Source organism: Aphis gossypii, chromosome 3, assembly GCF_020184175.1.
Source record: "Aphis gossypii isolate Hap1 chromosome 3, ASM2018417v2, whole genome shotgun sequence".
Lineage (NCBI taxonomy): Eukaryota > Metazoa > Arthropoda > Insecta > Hemiptera > Aphididae > Aphis > Aphis gossypii.
The window spans coordinates 34,142,883-34,167,411 of NC_065532.1; the positions used below are offsets into that span (position 1 = coordinate 34,142,883).

The following is a 24,529-nucleotide window of genomic DNA, read 5'->3' on the forward strand; positions in this document are numbered from 1 at the left end:
ATGTAGTTGTAATTTACATTTTTATTTTTGATATAATAATTCAAATGAAATAAAAAGCGCGTCATTTTTATAATATAAAAATAAATATTAACCATTGATACGAATGAATAGTAGTAAAATGCAATAATTTATAACAATATGAACAATATACCTACCTATTTATTTTATAATTAATGGATATGGATATTAAAATGAACGGTTGCGCGTTGGTAATTGCGTGTAGTAGACCTTATCGGCGCACATTGCACGCAGGGCAAGAGACCACAAAATATTGTTTTCTCAGGGTAAATGATAATTATATCATAATTCATAATAAACGAATTCTGTCTTTATTTTCTGTATTATATTTGAATATTCCATTGATCCAATAAAACGATAATAACTATTATTTGTTACAACAGCTAAATTGAAAAGTAAGATAACTACCAAATATTAATCTTTTATGCATAATTTGTGTGAGTAATAAATAATAATTATACATTATTTAAATTATACACGAAAAAAATACCACGAATATACCTATTATAATTGTTCAAATTAAAATTATCAATTTATGTATACATCTAATAATTATAAGTATACATACAAATTATATTATTATTCATACGCGGCGACGTAGATTAATCTGTGATGGCATTATAATTGTATTTCGTATGTTATCTTTACGCCGTTTAGTAAGTTATCAGTGCAACAACAACGAGTATATCGAAATATATACCTCGACGACGGTTCAACAGTGCGTTGCAAAGAACAGACGCTCACGGGTATATATTTATCAACTTATACTTTTAGCCGTTCCGCGGTAATATATTATAATATTAACAATAAAACACAAGTTTTCTGTACGTATTTTCATTTTCGTCGCCGTCGTCTATCGCGATTTATTTATTCATTGACGTTCTCTTTCGTGTAGTCACGACACTGCAGGTTCCATCTCACCTACACCGTCGTCTGAGCGGTCCGTCGTCAGCGCTTAATATACCTGCTACCTACGTTTATTGGCGTCTACCGATACACCATAAACCGTCGTTGTCATGTATTCGTCGAAATCAGCGACCAACGTCGGACGGATGCTTTTGCACCGGGCCCTTCAGTGCCGGCGGAAGAGGTCGTCGGCGGTGCCATCGGACGCAAAGGTCGTAAACGACGTACGCTACGTCCGGGGCGAATACGGTCGCGTGACCGACGCCGACGTTCGCCACTTCCGGTCGCTGTTGGGCGAACCGAACGTGCTGACTGGCGCCCAAAACGTCGGGCCGTACAACGTGGACTACTTGAAACACGTGTCGGGTAAAGGCAACAACAATATTACAGTTATTATTATCGTGCACCAAAGTCATAGCCGTGACACCAGAAGGCCTCTGACATTGAGCCGCTTCAATCGAAAATAAAATGTGAAAACGAAACCCTCGTGTGTATATTATGCTAACATTAACACTGCTCGTAATAACCATCGATTCAAATCGCGTAGAGGGTTTCTTAAAATGAGGCAGGGACATAATCCGAATTATAACTATAGTACCAACACGTTTCGGGAATAATTGAATTTTTCGCGTGAAAGGTGTGCAATTTGTTCGTACTGTTCTTATCATATTCGTCTTTTGATAACAGATGTCAAATTGAATTACAGCTGTTTATTTTCTTATCAATATATTTTTTTCTCATCGAATTTCGTTGAAACTTCAAAACTGAACAAGTCTTATTTACCTACGCAATCAGTTTCTGTAAGTCAAGTGAATAATAATATTTCGATGAGCAAAACATGAACAGCTATTATTATAGGTAAGAAAAGAATCTTTAATATTTATATAATATGTAGGTACCTATAACGATTCCATTTCTAGAAATTTCTAGAAATTTTTATCGCACGTTATTTATAAAGCTATTTTCGGATTGTATGATACTTTTCTTCATACAAACTCATTATATAATTGAATATTGACTAAAATACACCGTCGCAGCAATTGTAATAAATAATGTTTTGTCGGGTCTTTAAAGAGGACACGGTGTCCAGGAATATTTGAACTACTCTATTTATGAGTGGGTAGGTATTTACTTATTTTATATTTTTGCTTGTATGTATTATCGAATAATTTGATTTGTTTGACAGTTTCTAAAAATTCCTTTTACAATTCACCCCTCGTTGTGAAATAAATCGATGTGTGATCGACAAAAATGTTTGGTGTTAACTCTAGGTTTATAGTTACACAGTACACCTGATGTAGTAATGTAGATAATAACGTTTTGAGCGAGAAAAATACTCAGTCGTTTACTGATTGTTTCCGACCGGTCAGAGTTCAAATAACTATCAACTATATAATACCTTCCTACATGGCTATTTATATACCTATGTATGTACAATACTTTACTCTCGTGGTCGTGAAGCAGCAAAAACATGATACATGTATGGTCGTTATTGATTTTCGCCACAATCCGTTTTTCTTTCAATATTCTGGCGCCGTAAATGCGCACCATTTATCTTAGTGTTCTCCCCATTCCTGGGTTTTCTCTCGCACCGTTTAATTTCAAATCCCACTGCTGAATTATTGTTTTTGTCCTGCAGATGAACATTGCTCAAATTATAAATTCGCGCCCTCGTTCTGCCACGTTTTATAGCAATAACAAACTCGTTAATTTCTTTTTTAACACATATGAAAGTACGCTATGGCTTATTACACGTAAGTTTATCTTTATTTATAAAACGTGGTACACAGAAGCTCATTTTACACTAACTGAACTCATCATGGCATCAATATGTTATTTTATTGTTTTTAACTGCATTCATTAAAATCAAATATTTCAACGTCATGGAAAATTAAATACCAACAAATATTATTAAACGTACTGTTGTAAATAATTATTCGAAGAATCCTTATGTGTCTACCTATATCTCTATCATTTTATTAATAGTCCACAATACATTAAAAATATCTAAGTTTTATGTTTCAACCAACATGTTATTATGATTGTTAACCAGAAAATCGAAACTTGATTAGCTTGAAATGTATAGTAGCTAAAATGGACTAGAGCTAAAGTAATGCAAATATATTGAATGAAAACAAGTAATTTAAAATAATTATTTGGCAGGAAAAATTAGAAATGAAAACAAAACATTAATTTTTCAAAACTTAAAGTTAATTGGTCTAACTAAGCGGTGATTCTTATTCTTATAAATTATTACTTCAGGATATTAAATTAATAGACAAAAATAATATTTTTGGTTATCGAAATAAAGATTAATAAATGTAAATGTGAAATTCCATTATTCCAATTATTCAAAGTATTTATTAAAAATTATATTTTTTACTTCTAGATACATTTTTTTAATTTTATATTTTGTTTTAATCAAATTAAAAAAATATGGATACAATATTATTTAAGATATATTATGTTTCCATAGCTTTATATACAATTTATTGAATACTCTTAAAAACCAACCAAAGACAGAAATTATTTACAACAATGGTACTAAAATATTTAATTATTTCACCTTTGAAAAATTGTCAAAGAATTAAGAAAAATACTTTGTGTAATTTCATTTTTTAACTCTACACTATATTATATAATGAATTAATAATGTAATCTGTATAAATACTATAAACGTTTTAAAGAAAACATGCAAATCCTATAGCTTCCGAGCACTAATTATTATAAATACAAGCGCTATGTCCATTAGAGTACAGCACTTATTAAGTAGCTAGGTGTTGTAGTACAATATTTAACCGTTATATTGCTTCAGTACCAATTATAATATACATTATAGAATATAGAATATATTGATCATAAAAGAATTTTAAAAAAACTATAAAAAAAATTTTAATACGAAAATTAATAATTTAGTACTTGAGTCATGTTGTACACGTAACTCCACATTACCATATAGGTACAAATGAAAATTATTCGAATAAAAATAAAAATTTGATAAACGATTGTCTAGTGCTCTAGTCAATAAATGATTTCTCATTACATCTGGTTTGCTGTTTATACTAATGAACTAAACAAACTTAATAAAAAGGGCGCATGTATACTCCGCCACTGAAAAAAATCAGGTAAAATTGAGTTCAAGTAAACACCGCCAGTGAAGAAAATCAAGTAGTAGTATAAAATTAATACGATATATTATTAAAAAAAAATTACAATGTAATATAATATCATATCGTTCACATTAAATATTTAAATCATAGTAAAAAAATCATAATACCTAAAAAATCGTTGTACCACTTGTATCTAAGAATATAAAATCATATGTTTCATAAATTCATAATAATAATTAATAATCCTCCACATTAAATATTTAAATTATGGTAAAAAAATCATAATAAATATAAATAATCGTTAAACCAAAAAATCCAAAAATATATAGTTAGGTATGTCATATATGTAAACTAAAATGATGTGGTATAATTTGTAAATATTTTAAGTCTTATATTACTCCATTGGTACACCTATTTATAGCATCCTAGGTAACACTGTCTTTTTTTTTTTTGATTTCGAATTTCGAAACCGGTGGAGTTTACATTAGAACTTTTAATGCCTTTTTATCTTGACCGATATTCTGGCGGAGTTTACAATCGCCCAATAAAAACTACGTGTGATGTTTATAAATATATATACGCACATAATATATAAGTGTATGTTTTGTGTGTAATATTCATTAAATTCCAATTAATTTTATTCTAGCTAGGGTGCATAATATAGGGTGGATATGGCATTTCAAATTCGTAGGGTTGACGGAGGGTGAAACCCATCGAAAATCGGTACAAAATAAAATTGAATTATTGTTACATAATGTGAAATAAAACGATAAATAGATTATTTACTCCTCATATATTTACACTCGTAATCATATATAATATCTATTAATACAGCACGAGTCATACACTCTGAGTTTATACTCAGCTAAAAATCAACTTCATCTTATCTACCTATAAGTATATAACCCACGATAGATTTTTCCGGGGTATATAACCCCCCCCCCTCCATACCGACCTACGACAATAAATTGTTGAAACATTTGAAACCGTCTATAAAGTTTTTGTTAAAATACATTCGTAAAAATAATATCAAGAGATATTTTGGTGAAGATAGGAAATTTATGACTTGAATTGTTATTATATAGTTGTCTTATAGATTTTTACTAAAAATACATATTAAATTGTTTTACCTGTACATAAATCTAGTATTCATATAGTTAATACCGTACTATCGTCTAATATATGGCTATTATGGCAATACAAATTTGAGAATCAACTAATGTGCACTTCTATCGAAAAAAAAGTTCCATTATAGTCGGTGACCCGACTCGGATGCAGCCTTTTCTTTTATAATATATTGCGGGATGACCCGATTCGCCGCCTATAGCCGACAACAAATTATTACAATCGTGGTATAAAAGCCAGACAACGACGGTCGCGTTGAAATTTTATGGCTATAAAACGTCCGGACTTAAACGCACACACTCAATGTACAAATTACAAATATAGACGCAACTATACAACCCCAGAGTCAATGAGAGTTAGGGTGACACGATCTAGGGACTCGTAGATTTTATAGGGTCTCATGTCTTTCCACCACACTCATTTTTGTATAGTGATAAAACATACAGCTTGAGAAGTACGCCCACACTTCATACACATCAGGATGATTCACTAACTCAGCTAAAATTTCGTAGTTATTAAAATTTATAAATTAAAAATAGTACTAAAAAATTATTTTACGAACATATAAAATAGATGGAATATTATTAGAATAGATCTAGTATATTTATATTATATTCTTGACAAAAGAAAATTGTATGGATATTAAATTATAAATTACTGGTTTTAAAAATCAGTAAACACCCTCCATTCCTATATTTCACTAATGACACATATTCAAAAAAAAAAAAAATGAATTGAGAAATGCTCAATACAAAATTCAAGGTACTATTGTCTAGTATGTTGAAATGTATAAAAATATATACACTATATACAACGTAAAATATTATTTGTATATTTAATGATTGTTTTCCTTACTATATTAGGTATACCGTATATACCTATTAACTATGTATACCGTTGTTGTTACTGTTGTTCTTCTTATTATTATTTTCATTATTATCATCATTATTATGTTATGTTTGATTGATGTATGCGTGTGTGCAGGCGAAAGCGGACTGGTGTTAAGACCGAAAACCGCAAAAGACGTGTCGGACATATTGAAGTACTGCAACGACAGAAGCATTGCGGTGTGCCCGCAGGCGGGCAAGACGGGCATTTCGAGCGGTAGCGTGGCGCTGTTCGACGAGGTGGTCTTATCTGTGGAGCGGATGAACAAGATAATTAATTTCGATCCGGTGTCCGGTAAGTAGGCGTATACGTATATTATAAGCTTAAAATGTATTAAAAACATAATTGTTCCTTTATATACGCGTACAATGTAATAAAATAATGATGACATTGGACGATATTATAATAAATGTTGTACGATGATTATGCCACACAAACGATGTACACGGTGACGATTTTCCAAAACCGTATTTCAATAACGTTGTCCGGATAAAAAATATTTTATTGACTGGGACTGTGATAATTTAGCACCCTGTATCGTATTCTCGCGTGCGTGCGGTTCTCGGGCGCGGTCGGCAGCGTCAAAACTACATAATATAGGCTGCAGTAGTAATACAGTAGGTATATTATAGCAGTTGTTGTGGTATACACGGTATATGTATACCATACTGGTATAGACCGAGTTGTGCACGCCAAACTATGTACATGCTCAACAGTGTTATATTACCGGCGACGAGTAGGTATATAGAAATACCGTATATTTACTTCACACAATATCATATTATAATGTATATAATAATATATATATCATGACAATATCATATTATATATTATACCGTAACGTGCGTTATTTAGGGTGATATTTGTGTAGGATGATACTATATACGATGTGGTGTAACTCCGACGCTTTGGCCTGGGAAATTGTCAATGCTCATATGAGAGCCTATAAAGGTTAATTTACAATTTTTTTTCTCAATCTTTTGGCCGTGCAATTAATATTATCAGAAATAAAAAAGAGCTAAACTCTTTCACAAAAGATTATCGAGGTAAATTGATTTTCACTCTCCACCAACTACACACCCAAGCGAATAAGTTAATAGCCATATTCTCTTTTCGGACAATCAACAAATAAAATAAAATAATTGTTGAACATATACTTATTAAAACAGTAGTTTTTAAAATTTCAAGTGATTAGAATTTGTAAATAAACTTAATCAGAAGTTGTCCATCTTAATGAAAAAAAATATATAACTTGAGCTAGTTATATTTATGTTCGGAATGTTAAGCTCTACTTATTAATAATTAATAAATAATGTAGGTACTTAAATCTTAAACTTCACAATAGTATGAAGAAAAAAACTAACATAGGTTAAAAAGTGAATTATTTTTTATTTTTAATTACTACCCATACTACGTATTAATTATTTTCCAAATTTGATTTTTAATAAAATATAATCATTTACTTTTTACGTGTTGCAGTATTGCACATTGTGATACGTAGACATATATAACTACGGGTTAGGTCAGTCAGAGCATTATCCCATGGTCTGACATGATGCACACCAGGCATTGCATTGGCCTTAGAAAAAGTGCAGATTTGAGAATCTGAGGTAAAAAATAAAGGAATACTTTTATTTAAAAAAAAAACCTTTCAACATGGTAAATGGGTACAATTTTCCATTTATATGAGAAAGAATACCAACTGTATAATGTGTCCAAACTTGGTGTTATTCTTGGAATTCAATCGTCACAAAAAATACAAACAAAGACATTTTTTTTTTTGATAGAGAACAATATTTTTATATTATATTTTACACTGTACTAGTGAAAATGTCTAGTTACTTATGATTGTAATGGTTTAAGCAATAACAGGCAACAGTTACATGTGTTAACTCTGAAGTGTTGGTCTTCTAAATTATTAAATCGATAAAGATTTTATTTGAAATCATTGTATTATTTGGCATTATGATCGCGTAAAATAAAATTTTACTGTGTAATTACTCCTAATTTTAACCACAGTTATAAATAGGACAATGTTATTATTTATTACTATATATAAAGGCAATTAATCTTTAGTTAAGCTATTAAGTTAATTAAAGAATTAACTAACTTGTTGATGCCCACCTTTGCGTATAATATTCATAATACCACACATCAAAGTATATTCTATAATGTATATTATACGTATTAGTATAATGCGTGGCATGATTTGTGTAAAGTCAAAAATGTCTATAGCCTATATAGGTTTGAAATATTTTACTCAAGTAGTGGCGTCAGCGTTAAATTAGCACCAATCATATTTAAACAAAAAAAAATACATTTTCTCAAAAAATATAGTATTATTTATATTTTATAAAAACATGAAAAAAATGCAATAAAATAGTATAGATAGATCAGAGATAGAGATTCTGTGAAATATTGAGGGGGGCTCAAATATTTGGGAGCAAACAGACCCAAAATTTCAAATTTCTAAAATAAATATATATACAATATACATATTAAACACATGCAATGCAAACAAACAAAATAATAATGAATAATAATAATTATTATTATACAAATATTAAATACAATATAAAGGACGATGAACTTCTAAATTTATAATATATGATGTGATGTTTAATTATATATAGTATATACCAAGGTGACCTTAACCGTTAATTTTCGGTTTGGTTCTATTATTTGTTTTTGAACTTAATTTGCGATAATCGTTAAATCAAGCTATGTTCAAAAAACGGTTATAGATGTAACGTTATAAATAAATAGTTCACCGAACATTTTACTAGAAAAACGTTAAATTTGTTTATGTTTTTTGAAAATTTCGTATAAAAAACGTTAAAAAAATTAAAGTTTTTGAACGATGGACTTAATAAACGTTTTTAAGTTATTCGTTCTTGTAAATTTATACAGAAGAACGTTTTGAAATAATACGTTCTTGAACATTTAATGAGAAGATCGTTTTGAAATAATACCTCTTATAATAATTCATAATAATAATATACAGTTTACTACCAAAATGTACAAGAAAATTTGACTGCGAAAATTTGATATACTATGTACAACAGCCAGGTATAAGCATACAAATATATGTTTTGGATTGATATTATATAAAGCAAGCGTGAACGCACATTGTCTATTTGTGCTTTGGTCAATTGTATGATATTCTTAGCGATATCTTAAAAAAAAATTATTGCATGTGTATATTTCACACGTATATGTTGTCCGCACGTAAACATTATTGTATCATTTTACAGAATACGTTTATGAAAAACCGAACATCCCGGACCCTGAAACATAAAACATTAAAACGAAATACTTTAAAACATTTAAATTATCTAACTTATCAATAATGTGCCACGTTTTAAAAATTAGAATTCTAAATTATCAAGTAGTTAAGTTATTATTGTTTCTATATTTTTAAGTTACTGCATTAACTACCAAAAATTATTTAAAATAACTGATAATTTAAATCATTTCAAAATCCAAATATTTCGAATAACAAATATATTAATATAAATATTCAATAATAATACATAGTTTCTTTATGCACGATGAATTTTAAAAAAAAAAACGTAAATTGGATTTATTCATTATTTGATAAGTTCTTGAAACATGTCGTTTTACTATACAACTATAACACAACACTATTCTTATATTTATCTATTAGCTATTAATAAGTAGTTTAAATAATAGTACTAACTGTACTACATATTGAATAAAAGTCAAGGTTTTTTTTATATAAGTCGCCAGCAATAACGGTGAAAACATAGGTTATTAACTATTTGCTTTACAGTTAAACATGAAATGTCTAAAGATAAAATAAGAGAACACACATATTCACTGCTAAGTGCATAACCTGAACTTTAAGCCATAAGAATGAAAATTTTATAAGCAGACTTGGACTTTGTTTGCACGTTTCCCGTGTGGTAAAACGAGACAAGTTTGTTTGAAGTCCCAGCTAATGTAAAACTGTAATTCCCGTATTTCGCCTATAGGTCTGTTACAATTCATAATATTCAGAAGTGTTCTATCTAGAGCCTCGACAGTCGACACCTTATAAAAAATCACATTGTAGACAAATATATTTAACTATATGAAAGTAATAGCGTATAACATTTTACATTGTACGATAATTATTATTGCCGGTCGGACCCTTCTTTTTGATAACAATGAATAGCTGCAGCATACAAAATTTAAATGTATATATTATTATACACAGTTGCAGTTATGATTACCAATTATAATAATACAGTGAATAGTGGTATAAAGTACTTGTATACTATATAATATTATACTTATACACGTATACGCATATCATATCATATACATTTTAATAATATAATAATATATTGTACCGTTTTATAGGGGTGTTGGTGTGCGAAGCAGGATGCGTGCTCGAGTCGTTGATGAAGCACGTGGATGGTCATGGGTACATGATGCCGTTGGACTTGGGGTCGAAGGGCAGTTGTCAGATCGGCGGAAACGTGTCGACCAACGCCGGCGGCATACGCGTCATACGGTACGGCACGCTGCAGGGGTGCGTCTTGGGCCTAGAAGCCGTAAGTCGATAAATAGAAAAACAGAGGGGTGATGGGCATATAGTCGCGTAAATCGCCGCCATTGCGATTCCGCGACAGGATCAAACCATGGGGCTGCGGATGGCACACGTGTATATATATCGTCCCCAATCGACGGTTCGTTAGGTCCTGTGCTCGATGTGTGTGTGTGTTTTACTCGCCACCCCCTCATCGTCAGTATATATACCGTCTGGTTTTATTCGATTGATGGGATCATAATATATATGTGTGTGCGACCCCCGAGAGGGTTTTGAGTGTGTGCATCCGACCGGAAAACCCTGTGGGCCTCGTGCACTCACACACGCCGCTGCCAGCGATATACATACGTGTGTATACTTATTACTTCGCCGCGTGTAGATATTATTATTATGTGTACATAGGGTGACGCCGGCGACGACGACGATGATGATTACGATGACATGGTGACTGCAGTGTATATGGTTAGTATACACATGCAATGACCGAAAACCGTGATGATAAGTCCCGATAAATTTCATAACGCGGACGCGTGCGGTAGACTGCACCGTTTGAATGCAAAAATAATATAAATTGAATAATAAACACGAAGGCTGCTGTTATGAATTTATGATACCTGTTATATGGTAACTGCACTATAATAGATAATAGCTATTACAGTACACAGGTATAACGGTTTAATAATAATGATCGATTTACGATATATCTTGTTAAAATATACATTATTATGTAATGATGTGCGCAGAGCTTTTGCGAGTCGTATACCGAATTTACTGCCTACCCCACGCACAACAAGTCGTTTTCATGGTCGATTTGTCGTAATAAGTAATAACCATGTACAATCGTTTTAATCCGCGCGTAGGCGTATTATATATACCAATGCAAATGTGAACCCATACATTCGCGATGTGCAAGCTATAAACTCGATTATAGGCAAATATAATAATATACGTACCCAATATGTTTTCGTATTAATCCATTATAAGATTACTCATATCAACTCTATATATATAATTATTAATTATCATACTAACGGTTTGAGTACCGATGATAGCCGCTGTTTATTTTTCGTGACTGTCGTTCACTATAAATATTTTACTCGTAGTTTATATTTTACAATGGCTGATAGCCTTTGGAGGGGTTTACGTCGATAATTTTGGACGCGATCGCCTATCTAAATGCTTTTTAGTGTTTTTTTTTTTTTTTTTTGTTTTGTTTTCGCATGTTTCCCGAGTTTTAGTTAACAAAACATTCTCGTGCGTATTATTGCTATTATTATACGCCTAATGTATTCTAAACCCGAAACGGACAGAGCTGAACTGCTTAAATAATAACGTTAGAAAATGTAAACACGCAAAACGAAAAATAATGTATATCATTAAAAGTTGAAACACAAAACGGAAAATTACTATACGTATAGAGTATAGACATTACCTGTTTGTTTATTTAATACACTGCACCATCGCGTTAAGCGTTATGACTAAGTGAGTGGGTGAGAAGGGGCTCTGCATCGATATAGCTGATTACAATCATTTCGTTTTCGGGCGATAATATTATACTCGTACACCACGAGTCGACAGAAGTTAAATATTCACCGATTATACATTTATTCAATTTTATTTATAAACCGTCGCGGCTATATATTTTAACATTGACGAATTCTCGTGAAACTCGATGATGTGATATGAAGTTTTCCATAGCACAGGAGTCCACCTAATCGACGTGTAAAAAATAATTTGAGACAATAGTGATTATTATATTGTGCCCTTAATCCTTATTCCTAAATAAACACGACAGATCGATTGAAATAATTACTGTACAAAATGCCATTTAGCAACCGATAGAGTACGTAATCGAATTTTTCTAAATCATGACAACTGCTTAATGTAATTTTACTCGAAAATTACTTGTAGCTGTTTAACATATCCGTCAGTCTTCATTATGCTATAATGTGATATTGTAGTAGCTTGATCAATATTACTGAATAGTAATACATATACGATCTATACTTATGACAATATGATACGATTATTATTGTATGATCCTATGTATTATGCTACAAATACTAAATTATAAATTTATTCGTATAATTAATACACTAAACAAGCTTTTGTATTTCCTTCTTCTACACTCATCTGAGTTCCATTATTCTCTAAGACCTCAAAAAATAAAATTAAACTTCTCTCTTCCCAAATTAAATATGCATTAACGCAAACAATACACAAAACCAAATTTGAACAAGTCCTCAATTCCCCTTGGCTATTTTCCTCAAACCACTTGATTTCCATCACACGCCGTAGAGAGCACCTATATCTAGAATATCGCAAAACAGACAACAGAACACTTGAGCGTATAATATTTAGCTAAAATCAAATATTCAATAATTCTCCTATTCTTGCTTTGTCACTAGTTTAAGTCCCCTCGTCCAATCTACTGCGGAGTTTCACAATAATACTAAAATTTAAAAACTTATATACCCATACCCAACCTTAACATTTTTCCTTTGTACTGTATTTTAATATAATCAATTACATAATATTGTTATATTTTTGGTATAGCTTGCAATCTAAATACGTACAAAATGTGTGTGATCTTTGGTGGTTAAATTTTAAACGAACCCATAACTTTACGTCTACCTACCTAATTTACGAGAAACGTATTGGAATGTTTTCTTTTTCTCTCTCTCTCTCTCTTTCTGTTTTCCGCTGCGTCAAAAACGAATAAAAAACAACGATGGAAAAACTCAACATAATAAACTGCTCCGTGACGGCAATGGCGTGGCGGTGCCAAAATGAGTTTGAACGGTCGAATACGCGGCTTTGGGGCCCTAAACTTTCGCTTAATTACGTGTGTTTTCATTGGCACCGAAATCGGAATTGGTATGCACAGTGCGTATACGGTTTCCACGGAATGCCACAGCCTCCACTTTCCCCTTTGTCCACGCCACCCATCGGTTCCCAAACGACATCAGTTCCCTCTCAACCGCCACTGTTGTAATTGCGTATGTCTGCCGCCGTCGCCGGTGATTTAGCAATCGGCCCGACGCTCAATTAAGTGGGTTCGGTTTTTTCTTTTAACTTCACTTTTTCTTTTTTTTTTAATCAAATCAGTGTTTCATGTTGTTCTTTTCTTTTTTTTATCGCCCAGACATCTACCGAAACTCTCGAGGCTCACTATAATATATACCCACGACGCCAACCCTCTTTTTATTTATTAAAGCCATTTATTTTTTTTCCTTTTCTTTTTAGTAAATTTTACTGCAAGGCTGTGAACGAGATTTTTTTTTTTAATTAGACGCAACCTCGTTTTTTTAATATAATGTATATAGTTATATATGTGCTGTACTGCATAATATTATTTACACCATAATTATTATAATAAAATATTAATATACCTCAGGTGAAACGAATATTTTTAAATATTTATATTAGAGATACAACCTATAGTGGGAAAATAAGTGTTGTATGTCCCGTCCGTAACGAATGTTCGTTTGGAACAACAAACATTTTATTATTAACGCCACTTATATAATAATAGTTTAATAATACCTTTATTATAATAATATATTTTAAATGTTTACTATTTAATAATGTATTTTGCTGCAGTATAAAATAACTGTCGTTATACAGTTAATACTTAATATTAATTGTCGTTTATTGGATATTAGGGAATAATTTTCCTCATTCGTCATGTTATTTCTATTTTATTTATCAAATAATAAACATTATTAATATTTATTTTAAAAAACAATAAGATAATCTTATTTAATCGTATAGGTCACTGCGGATGGTACGATTTTGGACTGTTTAAATACAATGCGAAAAGACAACACAGGATATCATTTGAAACATTTATTTATTGGTTCAGAAGGAACGTTGGGCATTGTCACCAAAGTAGCGATACTTTGTCCTACCCTTCCAAAGCACGTGAATGTGGCATTCATCGGTAAATAAACTCTCATTAAATTTTATATCTATTCACAATTTTAGATTTTTATAAATTATTTTTCGTTTTAAATTTATTTGTAAAATAACCCAGTTGGTCTTTAATTATTTATCTCGAAAATTCATAAGTTATTTTTTTTAATTATATTTTATAAGATAGCACACATTATAACTACTAAATTATTAGTTATCAAATCAATTACCTGGACACTCTAGACTGATGTTAAATTAAACTAACAAAAAATGTACCGTACTGTAAATAATTCTTCTTTAAAAATATTGTATCAGATTTTTATTATTCTATGCAACAAACAATTTAATTAACAATAGCATTTTAATCAAAAATATTTGTTTAACAAACTCCTCATGGCTAATAGCCATAACTCAGACAATATCATCAATTCTTGAGCATTTCTTTTAAAATTAAACGATACTTATTCCGCTTCGTGCTTACTTAAGAAAAACAATTAATGAAAGCATTTGTGTATTTTGTTCAAAATATGGTCACAGAGATTACGCGTGTGGTAAACTTTATTGTCTTGATGATGGTCTGGTTAATGATATTATGATAGTAGGATAAGTGTGAAATGTTTACTTGTTATTTAAATTATGACTGACAAATTAAAACGATGTGACATTATTCTCATATTAAAATTAATATTTATTAATTTTACCAAAGGTAGCACAAATATTTAAGCAAATTTAAAAAATTAATTCATTTTGTATATAGTGAATATCAGTTTATAAATAAAGTTAGGATCTTAAAAATATATTAAGTTGAAATAATTAATTTAATATAGTTATTATAGTTTTATTTTTAAATTATTTATTGTACGTTTAAAATATTTTATCGTAGTGAATCCGATAAGTAATAAGTGGTAATAAATACTATATGCATTAAAACTTGACAGGTGGAAGTATTAAAAAATAATAACTTAGAAAATAATTTTTAGTGAAATAAGTCCAGCGTAGAAGTTAGCTGGTTTATGTTTGTAAGAGTTATCTGTTTATATAAATCGCTACAAGTTAAAACGATAACATAAAATATATTATATTATATATATAGGTTGTTCCAACGTATTTTCCTATTTTCCTTAGAAAATATAATGAGAAAATGGAATAACACTATTATTTATATGTAAACATAGTATGTAAACCCAAAATTATATACATTATACATTACATATCCTTTTTTTTGTTGGTGCAAATAAAACTTACGTAGGTATACGATACATGAAACAAACTAAATAAAAAAAAATGGAAATATGCCAGCGCTAATACCGCAGTTTAATAGTGACAAATTTTTACATATTAAGTTGATTTTCGTACTTAATATATAATATGTATATGTACACCATTACTGTGCAAATCATACAATTGTTCATATTCTTTTATGAATTCCAGCCAGGAACGCATTCACTATAAATCATTTTTCCATTTTAGTAAAATTTATCTTTAATTTAATTAACAGGATTGGATAGTTATGACAAAGTTCTGAAGTTGTTCTCAATTGCTCGTGCTGAGTTTGGAGAAACGCTATCATCCTTCGAACTCCTGGATAATACAGCTGTGACGTTCGTAGAAAGCAAACTTCATCTTTCGTGTCCAATCGCCAACGTCCATCCATTTTATGTACTTATCGAACTTGCTTCCAGTCAACCGACTATCGGACAAAACATGGAAAATGTTCTAGAAAAAGCTCTCGGTGACTCAGTAATTTCCGATGCAACAACGACTGATCAGATGTCCAGCATACAGGTAACTACAGTGGTTTATTTACGAGGAGAGGGGGAGATAAGGGAGATATACCTCCACCTTGAACTTTTTTTTAGCTTGTATGAAAAAATTAAAAACATATTAAGGAATTCTATGAAGGAGGTAAATATTCCCTATATATTCATTAATGAAATATTTGTTGTATTTATTAATTGTTTAAATTTTGAATATTATTTTAAATTTAGTCCAGATTGAATGGGCTAACAAAGCTTTACATTCATAATCACATAAGATTGAATGTTGAAGAAATTATTGACGAAATAGTTAAAAAAAAACCTAGAAAGCTACAGTAACAGTTTGTTTTATAAATGATAAATAAATAAATGTTTCATTATTTAATAGGTTATTATATTAATATTAGAACGTTTATGCACCTACTATATGAACATATAATATTACAGCTCGGATTTTATCTTTTTATATATAAGAGATAGAGATCTAATATCAATACATAAATTCATTTCACGTCATTCTGATAGCAAATACACCGATTTTTTTCTACTTTTTAAGTAAACGTTTTTCTTTGCTTATTAAAATTATCCCAGCTGAGGATTTTTGTTTATGTTTATTATGCTATTTTAATGAAAAAAAATCAGTTAATAAGAAACGTAAAAACCCAGAATGCGGACTATTGTTTATAATGGATTATTATTGTTTTCGTTATCGGTTTGATTATTAAATGTATCGATTATCGATCTATATTACATACCTCAGTAGGTAGTAGGTACCCATACGGTTAGTGTGCCTATAACATCGATATCTACCATTTCAAAGTTTAAAATTTAAGGTTGTAACTTGTAATTTGAAACCTCTGGTGTGAAGTATGCACAGATCACTTTAGTAGATGTAGAGAGTTCTTTTTCTATGTATAAAAATGTTCTGTCGGACAATAGAGTCAGTTTTACTACTGAAAATCCTGGGAAATACATGGTACATATTTCTTTCTTTAATTTAAATTAATTTTTCGAATATTTTTATTCATTTTTATAACTAGTTTATGTTAATTTTTGGTCATGCTTTTTTTAAAAATAAATTTGTTTTTTTTTTTGCATTTTTAAAACAATCGAGTGCTTTTTTTGTTGCTTATTTATGTTTTAAAATCCGAGCCCTATATATAATATATATTAGATATTATAGTTATAATAAATTGATAGTATCTTCATGTTTTTCGTGTGGAGGGATATCTCCCCCTCAAATAAATCCTAAATACACCACTGGGTAATTATATTTGATTTTTACTTTAAACCAATTTAATATACAATGTAGTATTTATAATACAATATTATAATAATCATAGATGCATATCTAAAATATTGTAATTCGCAATAATATAGAACTTATAAGGGTTATTGCTATTTTGAGTTATATAATAGTATTTACCTTATGATGAACACAATACTTATTATTCTGTTGGAATTAGATAAAAGTAGTATAAGACCAAAAACAATTATTTTTTTCAGAAAATATGGAAAGTACGTGAAACAATAATTGAAGCGTTATTAAAGCTAGGCTACGTGTACAGCTTCGATATATCATTACCTCTGAGCCGATTTTATGAAATTGTTGAGTTAACTCGAGAAAAACTTAAGGACATTGAAGATGTTAAAGCCGTTTGTGGATTTGGTCACATAGGTGAGTTAAAAAAATTAATAATATTTGGTACAAATGTTAAATTGTTATTAATAATTCGATTTGTAATTATTGTTATTATGACCAAAGTCCACGTAAGTTACTAGTGAATACAACTGAAATCGAAATACTGTGATAAAATTTCACAAAACACAATAATTAGATAGGTACTTTAATGATTTATAATATAAGTATTCGATTAAACTTAATAAATTTTATATTGATAAATGATAATTCCAAAAAAAAATAATAATAATAAAACATTAATAGAGTGCTTTTATATTATATTATATATACCTAAGATTATGTACATTAGTAGTAAATAGATTTATTTATTATTTTTATTTCGATAAAAATTGTACATATGAGTATAACATAATTGTGTCTATATTATTTACCAAGCATTATGTTTATCTTGTTTTACTATACGATATTTAAAAAACAATATTTGAACGATTTCTTTTTTAGAATAATATTATTATATGATAATTATAACTTATTTCAATAAATTAAATATGTTCTCATTAAGCTATTATAAAGCAATTTCAAATTAAATCATGGCAACGTGCCATTTTAATGCCAAGAAATACAAATAAATATTTAATTAAACTATTTAAATATTTATAATATTTTCATGATGATTATAAAAGTTAAAATATTTTATTTTTAAATTTTAGTAAAAAAATGTTGGTAAATATTTTCTTTGACGTCTACAACTCAACTTATTGTTTAAAATCAAATATAAAGAAGTATGGAATTATTAATTATGAAATTAATTACACCAAAGTATGTAATTTTACGTATGCTTACAGTCTATATATACATTTAATTCAATATTGGATTTAAAGGGCCGATTGAGTAGTCGACCTTTACTCCTTGGTCTTAAATTAGGATTTTTTCAGTATAGCAAATATTTTTTTAACCATCATTTTTATAAATAATAAATATTAAAATATCATTTCCTTCGTCGAAGAATCAAATTAATCAAATTAAATTGGATATAGGTATAAAGCTATTTTTGAATTGTGTTTGAGACAACTCAATAAAATAAGATACGATTATGTCTATAAGTGCTCATAATAAGTATTTGAGTTTTAGTTCTTCGGTGCCCGTCGATAGGCGCAGTAATACCAAACGCTGACATAAGTATATATGAAATAAAATACAATAATTGATATTATTTTACGTTACTTATTAAATTGTACACAGTCCACAACAACACCAGAAAAAATAATCGAACAAATTGTTTGTTTTCAATTTATTACTTCAATAGGTGTACTTACATTCGTAAATAATATAATATATATGTGTAAATGAGTTATTGAGTTATTTTGGACAAACGAAACTATTAAATAATTGATTAAAGTTGATTTAATTCTACTCCATGCGAACAAGTGCATAGGTCATTATTTCTTAAAGAAAATCAAGTGTAGAGGAGTACAATTTTTACAAAAATTTGGGTAATTCATAGATACTATTCTATACAAAATAATTTATTTATGAATGACTTCGAAAAACATTTATTTATTTTTGTTTCCTCCTTTGCCCCATGACAGATTATATATATGTGCACTATTCCATTTAATAATTATATAGGCGATTGTACATTATTGTACATTATCTACTAAAATGTTTCTGCACGAATTAATGTTTATTAAATCAAAAATTCCACGTAACAGTGGATAACAAAACAATGTATAATATATTGATATCTATGTAATTTGTTTATGTTGTATTCTGTACCATTATACTATTTACTATCATGTTAAAAATCACGGGCTCCGATGTTTACATAATACGACCACTGCGCAATCGGTCACAAAAAATTGACGTCAGTCATGATATTATCCGGTTTTTGGTAAACAAATGGAACCGCACATGTAGGATGATAAACCAACAGTGCGTATAACCTATACCGGAACTAGGTTAGTCATATATTTGACTTAGATCTTATGGTGGCAATTCTAAAACCCTGTACAACAATACCCGCCGAGTTTACGTGAGCTTTCACGTCGAAGGCTCCTCACCGACTCCATCCCCGCGCAACTGTAGTAATACGAACAAATGTCAACAGGGTCGCCGACTGAATACCTGCAGCTTAAACTTATTTAATTTCATCTACCCAAACAACATAATATAGATATAATGAATTAAAAGTCAACCACGCTACGTAAACCAGGCTTTTGCGGACGCGAATTATTTTATGTTTGTTTTTTACTTGTTTGATTAATTCCAACATATTATGTACGACAGTGAACAAACAGATTTAGATCTTAGGTGAAAAAATATTTAGGGTCTGTAGATCAAAAAAAAAAAATGTACTTAATAACTTCAGAGAAGCTATAAAACATTGACTATAGTTATTAGTCTTATCAACATATTATAATTGTAACTCAGATTTTTACTGTTTATAAATTAGAATATATATACCTACCCAAAAGTGGAAAAAGGTGTATTATGTGGACATAATATGTTGAGTTGTGTTTAATCCCGACAGATAATGTATATAGATAACAATCTTTTATGGCTCAATAAGTAGGAGTAGATTATTATTTATATAACTTGTTATCTACATTTTTTTGAAATTAGAATAAAATACTGTGTATAATTTCTAAAACAATTATGGATTTAACATGCAATTTTTTGTAATGCCTTAACGTATTTTAAATCAAAAACTATTTAAAACAAATAGTAATATTCAAGAAAAATTATTTCAGGTAATTAGTTTTGGACTCAGATGTGTAATTGAGTTTTGGAATTTAATATAAGTAAGTTATTTTTGAAAAAAAAATTAACTCACAATTATTTAATAACAACAGTCAACAGTTAAAGCTCGGGTGAAAATAATAATTTCATATTTTAGTTTATAACGTGCTAAAATGGTTTCCTACTATAATATTAAATAATTAGGAATATATTATAAATTGAAAACCATTATGTTAATTATACGTAGATTACAAGTTTTGATTCTACAAAATAATGGTTATTAAATTTTGTTTACCAATTACCACTACAGACAATTATTTTTAAAATTGAAAGTATACATACTTAATCTAGAAAAAAAAACTCACAAAATCTGACGGAGGAGATAATATAGTTATTAAGTTTTGAAAAAGTTACATTTAAATTTTATTTCTAGCAGAAAAATAGTGAGTTTTGGAATTCGGTTTCAAGACAAAATTAAGACAATGTAACGTAATGTTATCGTGAAACTTTAAAACCACTTAATCAGTGTATCACATTTTTGGTACATACATTGACAGTTTTAGAACTACTCGAATAATCGTATATATATAGGTACACCATAGCCCGAGGTGGTATTTTTCTCATCGTCTGTATATTAACATGAGCGTCTCCGTCGGCGAGACAGAGGCGCGTAATATAATATTCGTATCGACTTTTCAGTAATTATTCGCCAACCCGGCGTGACCGCTGTGTATTACAACGTATATAATTTATTTATATCATATACCTACATCTATGTATTATAATAACATGAAACGCCCTCGGGCCGCGGTTACGCGCATATATACCTGCAACGCCCAACAGCGGTCAGTTACCTACCTCGCTCGACGGAAATCGGTTATAACAAAAATGCATGAAAGGGAATCTAAACATTATGTTTCTTGTAACCGATTATAATTTCGGTAGATTCGTGTTAAAACGATTTTTCTACACTAATAATTAGTCCCATCGTAGTACATTATTATACTTACATCTCGCGTGTCGTCGTGTTACAGGTGACGGTAACTTACATCTAAACGTGGTGACGTCGAAGTATGACGAAGAACTAGCCCGAATAATCGATCCATTCGTCTACGGGTGGACGTCCAAGCACCGGGGAAGCGTCAGTGCTGAGCACGGGATCGGTTTGTCAAAAACGAAATACCTGAAGTACACGAAAAGCGGGTCGGCCGTCGACCTTATGCGGAGCCTGAAAAACACCATGGACCCAAAGCATATTCTGAACCCTTACAAAGTCATCCCGACCGTGGCGGCCGGCGACCAGTAATCCGGGATCGAAAAAATAACCTCTAATATTTATATATATATTTATAATACCTTATATATACGTCAACCGTGGTGATAAACTTTATGGTACGTATACATACACGAGCACATATATAAATATATAATATGTATATGGAATTACGTTTATATATATATATATACATGGGTACGGGAAAGGGTTTGTGCTGCGATGTGGTTAACTACAGAAACAGTTTACTCTCCTCGTTATGTCCAAACCCCGGAGCTATTTAAATAAAATACAATTTCTGCAAATCGATATACATATATTACAATGTGTGTACGTGTGTGTGTGTGTATTATTTACTACTGAATAATGTACCGTAGTCGTTACTCGTTGTCACGTTATAGAAATAAAAAGCATATTTTTATATACAGAGCGATTCCAGAGAGGACGAGAAAATAAGGATCGTCCAACATAACAATATTATTTTCCATAAATACATAGTCACGTTGTTGTACACGCTATCATTATATTAAATTTTAATATATAAGTGTAACAATACAATATACGTCATATTTCTTATTTTCCTATCGATAGTATTTGTTAAAGCAAATGGACATACTATATAACTATATAATATTATGATTCATATATACACGATGTAAGGAACAATAGATACGATAATGTGAATCCTAAATATTTGTACAACCTCTATTACTACTGCCCATCATGTTCGATTAAAATCGATTTATTTTGTTTACTTTTCGCTGTTTATTAAATAAACGAAATAATTGATATAGAGGTCGAATGAAGTTTATAAGTTTATCATAGCAGTTATTATTACTATTTATAAGTCTATTAATTATTTGGGTCCTTTATATCTTATTGGATTTCGCAATCGTATACAAAATAAATACAAAATATTGACAATGATTGTGAATTTATGATTATTTCCCAATCACTGTACATATATTTATGTAAACATTGCAATAGTAGTACCTACCATATCCATATGTGAAGGTGAACTTAAAACAAGAAGCTATACACGGTAGACTCGCTGTACACTCATCGACAGTATTGTATAACCAATATTACTATTTTAAATTACTCTATCACGTCCGATAGTTATCTTTATAAGAACGCATAATAGGTGTAGAGAACATAATTTATAGAACCAAAATTATAGCCAACACTGATTTCGTGCCAAAGATAATATTGAAATTTTTTTTTTTTTTATGTTACTTGATAATATACACTAAGTAATTATTAAACTTTGTTTTTAAACGCTAATCTGATCGATAACTATCAATTATATACCATTATTTAGCAAAAATTAAGCTATCTATGAAAATCAAAAACCTTGCCAACATGTGAGTGTTAATTATAATATTTTTTTAAATGTAATGCAATAATGGAATTATATTATCAACAAGTCTCCGTAGGTATGATAAAAAAAAATCCCATTAATGGAAATACCTAAATAATAAATTGTTTTAGTTCTATACGAATAAATATAATAGTAATATACGACATGGCACATATTCTTTTTATTTTATTTGTATAGTACATTTCATCATGACGTAAAATACAATGGAGTTTAAAATATTAATATGTTTGAAAAGAAAAGAAATAACTATACTCATGTTATGAAAAAATTAATGAGTATATTAAAAATAAATTAGATTTTTTTAATATAATATGGTTAATTGATTTATTAAGTTTAAGTGTTTTATAAATACTATTGATTGCTTACATCTTTTTGTTATTTGTACAAAAATTATTAAACATTAATACAATTTTTCTCATTTTTTTTTTTTTTTTTAGTTCAAATACGATATTTATAACAGTTAGGCCGATGGTGACAACTGACAGCCACTAGTTGAAGTGCATTGTACCGAATAAAACCAATGAAAAAATATTTAACGAATTCATTTATTTCTTAGGGTCGCACGAAATTTGATAAGCTTAACGGCTCATTTAAATTGAATAGCGCAATCATGGGTCGTTGTTCGATGTTTAAAGAACTGTTCAATATTTGATGATCCATTTAACTGTAATCGATGTTTCTGTAACGAGGCATTAATATTTATGTTTTATATTCTAAAAATAAGTGAATTTTAAATTAACGTAATTAATTTAAGTTATGTGTAAATAAAATTATTTATCATTATTATAGCTGTTGATTTCAATAAATATAAAACCAATAAACAATTATACTAATTTCTTGCGTTTAAACTAATAGTCTAATACTCTATTACTATACAATATATTTATAGACCGTATTATAGAGTCTATGGTAGTATGGTATGGCCCATGAGTAATAAATTGGTACCTAATTCAGCAAGTCAAAGACTAATATCTTTATATTTTTAAATTACGCAATTAAAAATAATTACCTATAGCAAATAACACATATACGTAATTTGTAAAATATGTTTGAGTTTAAATCCCATGAGCAAAATATGTATAATTATATTATATAATTTCCAGAATTATACATATTAATTAATATTGGTACGCTGGAAATGTTTGATCAGCAAAAAATCAAAAAAATATTTAACTAAAAATGTGCATTCCTATTAATTTTAGTTGTGTAAAAAGAGTAAT

General features: G+C 29.5%; 1 protein-coding gene across 2 annotated transcripts; it reads left to right on the forward strand.

Annotated features, from left to right (window-relative positions):
• The first annotated feature begins 715 nt into the window (after nucleotides 1-715).
• Nucleotides 716-24,142, forward strand: LOC114121093 (D-2-hydroxyglutarate dehydrogenase, mitochondrial-like). 2 transcript variants are annotated; one of them, XR_007605057.1, is made up of 8 exons: nucleotides 716-1,290; nucleotides 6,144-6,341; nucleotides 10,413-10,606; nucleotides 14,377-14,545; nucleotides 16,016-16,302; nucleotides 17,781-17,952; nucleotides 21,690-22,047; nucleotides 23,747-24,142. XR_007605057.1 is itself a non-coding variant. In XM_050203992.1 (7 exons), exons 1-7 carry the CDS (start codon nucleotides 1,035-1,037, stop codon nucleotides 21,959-21,961), a joined length of 1,548 nt encoding a protein of 515 aa, XP_050059949.1. In that variant the 5' UTR covers nucleotides 716-1,034; the 3' UTR covers nucleotides 21,962-22,723. The 2 variants fall into 2 exon arrangements, 1 of the variants encoding a protein (XP_050059949.1); XM_050203992.1 differs by lacking the exon at nucleotides 23,747-24,142 and having other exon boundaries at nucleotides 21,690-22,723.
• The last annotated feature ends 387 nt before the right edge of the window (nucleotides 24,143-24,529 follow it).

Coding starts and splice junctions, on each gene's coding strand:
- LOC114121093 (XM_050203992.1), top strand. CDS start 1,035: ATGTATTCGTCGAAATCAGCGACCAACGTCGGACGGATGCTTTTGCAC. Junction 10,607..14,376: donor GCGTCTTGGGCCTAGAAGCC/GTAAGTCGATAA, acceptor TTAATCGTATAG/GTCACTGCGGATGGTACGAT. Junction 16,303..17,780: donor ATCAGATGTCCAGCATACAG/GTAACTACAGTG, acceptor TATTTTTTTCAG/AAAATATGGAAAGTACGTGA.